We start from the raw sequence: 9,226 nt of genomic DNA, 5'->3' as shown, positions 1-9,226 counted from the left end.
AACGCAGAATAATTTGACCCTCTGAACGAATTTGACATTTTTTGTGCACAGTTTTACAATCACTTTATCAGTCATTTGGAGTTCCGTCCACCTGATGAATGTAAGTCACTCTCTCTTTCAGCTCTGGTTTTGGTCACCATCAGCTGCTGACGTCTCTCTGAGCTCTTTGGTCATTAAATGCATCACAGCGGTCACCAGCGAGTTGCTTACGGTGTCTGTCTACTGTTTGCTCCTCGGCAGGTACTGTCATTCTGGGTTTAAGAGCTTTTTTTGTGCTGAAAACAGCCTAAATTGATGTCATGAGAGCACAAAGGTTGTACCAGTGAAGGTGTGGGCCTAGCAGCTAAACACTGAGCTGAGACTCACAATGAAGTTTTGTCAAGCTGTCATTTGAGACATTGTTATTGTAAAAACATCAATTATAAGTGCTTTAAAGTCTGCTATTCTGAACACAAGTGAAACAATCATCAGCGAGAGCATTTCTATTCATTTCTGACGTAAATCTATTCTGATGTAACTGCCCATTTAAGGAAACAGATGGAAACTTTCAATGTACCTGAAGAAGTTTCCGCTTTGTTTGTGGAAAATAAGATTTGTACTTTAGTTTTTTGATTATAGACAGAGATGCTTTGATAAGGTGAAGATTATGATGTCATATATAAACTACATTTTGTTCATTTTAAGCTGCCTTCCTTTGAGTTTTTTTTTGTTTGTTTTTTTTAATTGTCAAATACAGCATGCTTCCGCCTCCTCAGGCCTTTACACAGCAAGAAAACTGCTCACTGCTCGTTTCCACTCTGGGAGAACGGAACCTGTAACGAGGGCTCACGACTGGACATCGCTTCATTTTGAGAGCTCTCAAGCCAAAAGGTTGTGCAACACATCCAGAAGCTCGAAAACTGAGCTGAGGAAACGAACAAGATCATCGCGGAGGGAACCAGGCGCTGACCTGACCTCCCTGACAATCGAGTTCACCTCTCATGGAGTTCAAATTAAGCCAAACAGCAGAAGAACCAGGACCTGCAACATCGACTCAACTCACGTATACACACTTCTCTTCACACCGGAGGATATAAACCCTCCGCAGCCACAGCAGAAACATCTGCACAGCTGCACTCATGTCTTGTTAAATTACTTTTAGTTCAATATAAAATCGTCGGACAGACATGAACTTGACAAGACCCTAAGGAGGATTTACCATGTCTTAATTTGATTAAAGTGCTGCAAGCAAAGAGCAGCACATGGGGGCTGAAGCAGCCAGCGTTCGTACTGTATGTGCCACATACAGCATCCGATTTAAGTGCAACCGTTCCCTGCAGCCATAACGACAGTGTAATCGTAGATCTGACATCCTGTCGTGGGTGGTTTCAAGTTAAATGTCTGATTTATTTGAGAGTGTGGATCAGACAGCCGCAGGTCTTACACTGTAGTTTCACTGAATCCACGTTCATGATAAGTGGGACCATTTTGAACGTCTGAAAGATTTCTGAGGCACAAAGAATCGGACAAAGACATGTGGAGGACACGACTCCACCACGCCGCGGTACTGTGTAAGTAAAGTGAAAATACATCAGACATCAGAAGCTCTGAGCAGGAAATCAAAGTTAGAGTAACATTTCAGTTTGCTGAAAAAAAAAGAACAAACTATTTTAAATAAATCAATTTGACTCAAAGGCAGCAGATGCTGGTGGAAAACTGCAGATAGCATTTATAGACTGCAGGCTTCTACAACTGTAAGTACACAGGCCTATCACCGCCATCATCAGGGCACATTGAGCCTTTTTGCCCCACCGATGTGATGTCGTTTCATCACACCGAGGCTGTAAAAACCCCGCTGTCCGTCTACCAACGTTCCCCTCGTGTTCTTCACGGCTGCAGAGAAAAAAAACGATAAACAGTTTGGAAACCTCCAAAAACGACGCAGTGGAATTTATAATGCAACAACAAAATGTGGTTTATTGCTTTATGGCTCAACTGACCACCTGTGGTTTTTTGTTTCTACTTGAACAGTGAAGGCTGCCGACGGCTGTAAAGTGCTGTGAACACTCACTGTAGCTCTGATATAAACCACCGTGGAGGAGTGTTTCTAACTTGAAGTCATTTCACTTTTCACTAAAAAAAAAAGATCTGTGAAGTAGATTTAAGGAAACTAAGGGGTTTTAAGTTCCACGTAATTAATATATGACGGGGAAAGTTGGCTTTCAGTTGTTACAAAATTACTTCAACTTCTCTGCTCAAACAGGACAAATAGTTTCGAAAATCACTTGTCACTTGTTGTCGAAATGCAGAAATGTCTGGATCCTGTCTGCAGGACAGTCTTTGACCGGACAAAATGGCTTCACCTGTACAACATTTTTCACAATCAAACCACAGTCCAGTCGCCAGGATAAAATGTCGGCAGTCAACGTTTCCGCAGACTACTAATAGGTTCACATTTGTGCGTGTTATACGCTTCACGTTTATCCCAAACGTGTTACATCACATTCTCCATCTGACTTTCACATCGGGGGGTGGATGGCCGCGTCGATGGTGTAATCACAGGCGACTAGTTTGCTGAGCCGATCACCGCAATTCCAGGCGTTCCAGGATTTCAACATTTGTAAGCGAGACCAGTGGATGATTTAAGGAAACCTTCCAGACAAGGTAAACAAAATGCTCTAATCTAAAGAAACCTAAAGCTGCAACACAAAGAAATGTTAAGTTTCAACATACGGCTGGTTTTCAGAAACGTGCATTGCCAATATTTATTCTGCCGACTGGGCTGCAATACATCTGATGATTAACGGTTCAGTCAGCGCCCATCGCCGTTATCCACGGTGATGCCTTCAAATGTCTTGTTTTGCTTGTCCAACATGAAAAACCCCAAAACATCCATTTGACAACAATATTGAACAGAACAGAACTCCTCCATAACGATCAGGGATTATTGGGGTTGCACAGCTACTTTGATATACATGGAATGAGCATTGACAGAAATCAACTTTAAGGTATTGTATTTTAAAGTTTATGGTGAAATTATAAATTAACACATTTCAAGTTCATATGAAGTTTTGTGTCTGTCAGGACATAACATTTTGTGAAATTATACTTTAGCGTTTGTTTAGCCAAAAACAACCTCCTGTTTTTCATTTCCGTCAGGGGCTGTTGTAACTGATAATAATAAGTGTGTAACACCCTGAAACTGTGGTATTTTCTGAGAGGGATATCATACTGTGTAAATGTGACACAAGTGACTAGTTGTCCGATGGTGAAGCAGCTGTTCGGCCTGTAGCGGACAGCAACAAACACCACGAATATAAACCCCAAGAGAGCACTCAACAACCCATAAACCAGAGCCTCAGGGTCGTCTAAAAGCTACAGTCCATTACTTTGGCAAATTTTGGACAAATATTTTAACCAATCACTTACGTCAATAGCAGAAATAAAATCTCTTTTTTTTTCTGTTTTAATAACACTTAGAGGATGAGTTCACCTAAAAAGATCCAGTCAATCTACTCACCCTCATGCTGATGGAAGGTCAGCTGAAGTTTCGTAGTCAACAAAACATTTCTGGAGCTACACAGCAAAACAGATTTGCAGCCTTCTAAACAGATGGGGACTCATTTTTAAAGCTCCAGCAAACAACATGAAAACAAAAATACAAATGGCTCTGTACAGCTCGTCTGGCGTAATCCAAGTCTCCGAAAACCCCCGAGATAGCAAAATGATTTGTAAAGATGTCATTTACCAGCTTTTCTAAGCCACAATCTTCACTTTAGCTGAACTAAAAGTGTTAAAACTGCGCATTAAGGATGTAAATAACGTCCTTTCTAAACTATTTGGCATCTCAGGACGTGGATTACTCTGTACACGCTGTATGAAGTCATTTATGTTCTTACATGTTCTCTTTTTTCAACATAAGAAAAACAAAAAAACAAGTCCCCATCTATTTAAATTTCAAAAGTTGTAACATTGTTTTACTGCGAAGCTCCAGAAATGTTTTCTGGACTAGGAAAAACCTCACTCCACTTTCCATCGGCATGGGGGTGAGTAGATAACGACTGAATTATAACATTTTTCGGTGTAATTATCCTTTAAGTGTCTTCTGCAGCAGGTCAAACAATTAACCTTTAAAACCAGGGGGGAAAAAAACATAAATACACTCACTTCCGAGAGACACTTTGAGAGAGACCTCATGACGATGACAGGAGGAGCATTTTTAAAAACACACTCAGTACGAGGAGAGAAAATAAAGTGCTCCGTCTCGCCCCTTCGTGCGTGTGAGTAAAACAAACGTGACAGAAGACTCGTTTGAAAAAAGAGAGACGAGGATGGTTTACTTGACATCTGAGTACATGGTTAATGACAGACTTTGATCAGTGTGACACAGACACTTCCTTCAGGTGTGCTGGTGAGAGAAGTACCCTTAAAAAAGGCAGAGGAAGAGAAAGAGAGAGAGAGAGAGAGAGAGAGAGAGAGACTCCTTCTTGCATTCAGCCAGCAGCTCTGACACTCTGCTGTCTGTGCGAGCTGAGGGATGAAGTTTGAAACCACACAAGGATCAAGTAACAGGACACACTGTGAATAGAGAAAAAAAAGTTCCCCCGGCTTACGAGAGAGACGGGTACACTTTAAGACAGACGGGTGAAGCTTTTTATAAAAAAGAAAAAACTATACATTCAGTGTGGAGGGGCCTGTCAGCTGACTCAATCCAGTGTCTCAGATAATTGAATCGTGATTGCTGAGGGCCCACTGAGCTTCAGAGGATGCTGAGGATTGTGGCTTTAAGGCAATAACATGTGAGAATCAGACAACTACAATGAATGACTGACTGACTGACTGAATGAATGAATGAAGGCTTGCTATAGATTAAAAGCAGGTCGTTTGGTAAAAGGCTACTCTACTTGCAAAGCAGTTAAGTTTCTGCAGGGGCACCCACAGGGCGCCCATCAGTCAGTCCCCTGGCTCACTCCTCATCTCCTCCACGCTCCTGAAGTGGGTGGCCAGCTCCTGCAGCACGGCCGTCCTGCCCAGGTGATCGTTCCTCCTCTTCTCCATGATCATGTCCTCCAAACTCTGAAACTCCAACACGTGCGAGTGCTTGTCCGACATGAAGACCTTGAGTCTGTACGGCTGCTTGCCTATCCGTATCTCCCCGCCCATCTTGAACTCCCTCTTGCCGAACATGCACCAGGCTGCGAAGCACTCGGAGTTCCTCCAGCTCAGCTCTCGGTCCTTCAAGCCCACCTGCTCCATCGCGTTCTGCACCACCATGTCCGGACCCATGGCTTTGAATTTGTAAAAGTCGTTGACGATCCGGCACCTCCTCCCCTGGCTCGCATCCGTCAGGAAGCTGTTTTTCACCTCGGCTCTGTGCAGGTGCACCACCTGGAAGTCCCCCACGTACACGGCCCAGTGCGGGTACTGCCCCGTGGCCACGAACTCCACCAAGTCCCCCGCTTTGCATTTATTGAGCAGATTCTCCGGGGAGTACACCTCCAGGCTGGCGGACTTGGCGCTCTTCTCGTAAATGCACTCGTCTCTATTGTAGACGGCGCATTCCACCTCGTCGCGCTGGTCGTAGTGCTTCTCTTCCTGATTCGGGTCCCTGTCCGTGCCATCGACGGCGCAGCTCTCCTCCAGTTCGTCGTCGTCGTTGGAGAATATGTACGAGACGCCGATCCGCGGGCCGTCCTCCGTGTCCACGCCGTTCGGGTCCACCGTGGGAACTTCTGCGTAACTTAAATGCGACAGCTTGTCCATCTGGTTCCCCATGCCGCTGCTCACCTGTGTAAGCAGCCTGCGTAACACGATCTGATGCCGAAAGGCTGTTACCGAAACATCCCCACCATCTGCCTCGAAACCTCCGCCGCCGCCTCAAACTTCCTCCTCCCTGCCGTCGGACAGGGGGGTTGTATCCAAATTACGCATAGGACTATCTCCGTGATGCGGAGGCTGGTCGAGCCTGTTCGCGCCCCATCAACAAGTGGAGTTCGGAGGAGGAAACAAACCGGTTTCCAATTCAGACGGGAGATAATATTGTCCCTCAGGTGCAGCCTCGTAGACTCACCTGCTGTTTTCCCTGCGTAAAGTTCCGTCCGTCCAAACCAGAGTTTGAAAAAAAGAAAAATCAAAATCCTCAGCACACAGGACTCCTCGTGTATGCGTGTGTTTGTGTGTGTGTGTGTGTGTACACACGGCAGATAAAGTAGTCCACTGCGCTGCGCACTGTGCCAGCGCTGAGCTGGAGGCAGGTCTGCGGCTCGGCGTCGCCCCAGCGACTCTCTCCAGCTCCACGCAGCTCTCTCTGCTGCTTTTAAAGCGGAAGTGCGCGTCATTTTCATCACCGCACCTCTGACATCCGCTCCTCACCTCCACAGAAACCTCACTGCTGATGGAAATACATCATAACATTTGACCGACTGGAATTAAAGTCAGATACAAAGTGGGAAAAACATTGTTTGTTTGGGTTTGTTTTTCTATGTATACAGTACATAGTGTTCTAGAGGATTCAATGTTTTAGTTAAAGCAACATTATGTAACTTTAATACCTTAAACAACTTCAGATTCATTTTGATGGCACAGTGTCTTGTAACAGGCTGTCACTTGTTTCTGCACTATGTGAGAGGTGTGGGATCACAGCCTTACACACGTTTACTCCAACACACACATAACACGTAAAATTGTTATGATGTAATAAGGTTTGTTTGTAGTTGGCACCCACATAACCTCTGACAACCTGTCACAGACCTGTTGTTTGTGTTCACGACAGTGGCGTCACACTCACACACTGTAGGGGGCGCCAAATTAAACAAAATACCAATTTCTACATTATGTTGCTTTAAGATAGTTAATTACATTCGTTGAATTTCAGTTATTTGTTTGGTTAATTAAAAGCTTCGGCATATTACCTTTAATTCTATACCAATTTTTGCTTAAATTCTTTTATGTAAATTCTTTTATGTTATTTTCCTTTGATTATTATTTTCTTTTTATTTATTTCCTTATGTAATTAGTCATTTTGATGTTATTTTATTTTGTTGGCAATATTTGTGTTTTAATTTGCTCACTTTTCAATTCAGTTGGTTGGTAGTTGAGTTGGTTATCTTTTTTGTATTTCATTTTTTTGTTTCTTATTTTATCTATTGATTTATTCATGGACTCATTTTTAATGTATTTTACTTAACTTAAAGGTCCAGCATGTAGGATTAAGTGCCATCTAGTGGTGAGGTTGCATATTGCAACCAAGTAAATACCCCAAAAGTAAGAAAATCGCAAAAGATCCTCTCTGGAGCATGACAGACTGACGCACGATTTTATTTTATTTTATCAATTGATTGATTTATGTAGCCATTTTTATTTTATATTATTCTATGTGTGGTTAAAGTGCAGAGTAGAATAGCCTCCATGGTGGGTTTCATGGCTGACCTTATTACATGCTACAGATCTACGCATTGAGGAGGACTGTGAGGGGTCCAACATCTGCTGATGTTTTACTGTTTTTGACCACCTGTCTGTCCTTGAGTGAACCAAAACTGCAGAGTCATTTGCTCCCTCTCCATCTCCTGGTGGGACCATAATGTCTCAATTACGTTTGTAGTGGCTGGTGGCCCTGCCTCGACTCGCTCTCAGTTATGGGCTATTTTCTCACCACTGTATCCCACAGGCAAGCAGAATGTGCTCACTATGCCCCAAAAATGGCACATGCTGCAGCAGCCTCTGCGTGAAAACACCTGTCCCGGAAAACAGTATTGCTGTGAGTGAGAGACTGGCAGAGATGTTGAGAGATTTCAGCATGTTTGACAGGCTGTAAATGGAAACAAATGTTCAACTGAAGGAGCGAGAAAGACAGAGACTCAAACTTTAACCGAGTGGATGAACCTGAGTTTGACCCCGGCAGTGAGCACAGTGCCCGCGGGAGGGACTGATTACAAAACGACTGCAAAGTCATCCAGTACAGATAATGATAGAGGACATGTCTCGACAGAAAGAAATACTTTCTCTGATCCTTTCATCAAGTTTAAACAGGCACAGTGGCCACTGTGGACTCAGCAGATTAACAATGGAGGACTTCAGAAAGCACTCCTTAAGACTATCAGGTTAATTAAGAAACAGCTTTCCTCAAGCTGCGCGGGATCACGTCGTGCGATTTCCAACCCCATGTAATCCAGATTGAGCGTTCTCCCTGCTTAGTAAGGTTTGACCTGGGTCACCAGGTTCAAAACAGGCTTCTACATCCAGGTTTCCAGGTCAAGATGGAGTCAGCATTAAACAATTGTAGCCACACTAGCAGTGCAGCACTTTGGAAGGTCTTGTCTGTTGGTCCATGGTCATGGTTCCCAGAGGATAAACCTTCATGACTTTGTTTATGCCCTGATATTTCCCTTGGCACCATCAGCACCTTAAAAACATTGACCTGTCCACTAAACTTTTGCATCTCATTTAATCGACCAGCATGACATTTTGTTGGATATTCATGGCTCCCAGCCGATGTATCCCACTGACTTTGTTTCGTGATGTGCCAAAACCTCAAAACTTTAACTCATCCACTGTTGGATCTCATCTAATCTACAAATTGGCATGAACATTTTTTCAGACATTCATGGTTCCCAGATGACTTATGCTCAGAGAGTATCTTCTAGCTCCAACATGATGTCAACATTTGTGGTTCTGAGGAAGAAATGTACTAAATATAGTCATCCGCTGACATTTTAACAAGCGCCATCCTCTGTTCTAAAGTTTAACACATGAGCTAATACTAGCATACCAAATTAAGAATAGCAAACATGCCTCCCAGAGCTCCGAGCATGGCTGTACACTCAAAGTACTCAAACAGAATTTGTGTTTCCATGTTGTTCCAAGTTTGGCTGGCGTCCAGGTAAACTCAACACAAAAGTTATTATCTATAAAAACAAGAGGGGCAAAGTGTGGCATGAACTGACCTGATAGGAATGCAACACAGTTCAAAGGAACAACACCAAAGATGCAGATAATGTCCTGCCAGTTTCACTCGAAATAAGATAAAGACGTTGAAGTAGCAGAGAGCAGTGTGTGAGAAGTCCGTATTCACCAGCACCTTCAGTGACCTTTCATCAGCTTTAGCTCAACTTTCTGCGTCTGCTATGACTGCGCACAGCCATTCCTTTGCTGTGTTCTATTTCAGCCCTGCCTCGGAGCAGTCCCTGTTCGCATGTGATGGAAGTCAAAAATAACAAATCTGCAGAATGAATTCAGGAAATGTATTACA

At 43.5% G+C, this 9,226-nt stretch overlaps 1 protein-coding gene across 1 annotated transcript; it reads right to left on the bottom strand.

Moving 5' to 3' along the window:
* Nucleotides 1–713: 713 nt before the first annotated feature.
* lratd2a (LRAT domain containing 2a) lies at nucleotides 714–6,297 on the bottom strand. The gene has a single exon (XM_030412996.1). The coding sequence runs from the start codon at nucleotides 5,752–5,754 to the stop codon at nucleotides 4,933–4,935; it is 822 nt and encodes a 273-aa protein (XP_030268856.1). The 5' UTR covers nucleotides 5,755–6,297; the 3' UTR covers nucleotides 714–4,932.
* Between the last annotated feature and the right edge of the window lie 2,929 nt (nucleotides 6,298–9,226).

The sequence above is a fragment of the Sparus aurata genome, chromosome 3, assembly GCF_900880675.1.
Source record: "Sparus aurata chromosome 3, fSpaAur1.1, whole genome shotgun sequence".
Classification (NCBI taxonomy): Eukaryota; Metazoa; Chordata; class Actinopteri; order Spariformes; family Sparidae; genus Sparus; species Sparus aurata.
Note: the sequence above shows the minus strand (reverse complement) of the source record. Positions and strands in the feature narration are given on the sequence as shown.

Excerpts from the sequence above, each read along its gene's own strand:
- lratd2a (XM_030412996.1), bottom strand. The coding sequence starts at position 5,754 with ATGGGGAACCAGATGGACAAGCTGTCGCATTTAAGTTACGCAGAAGTT.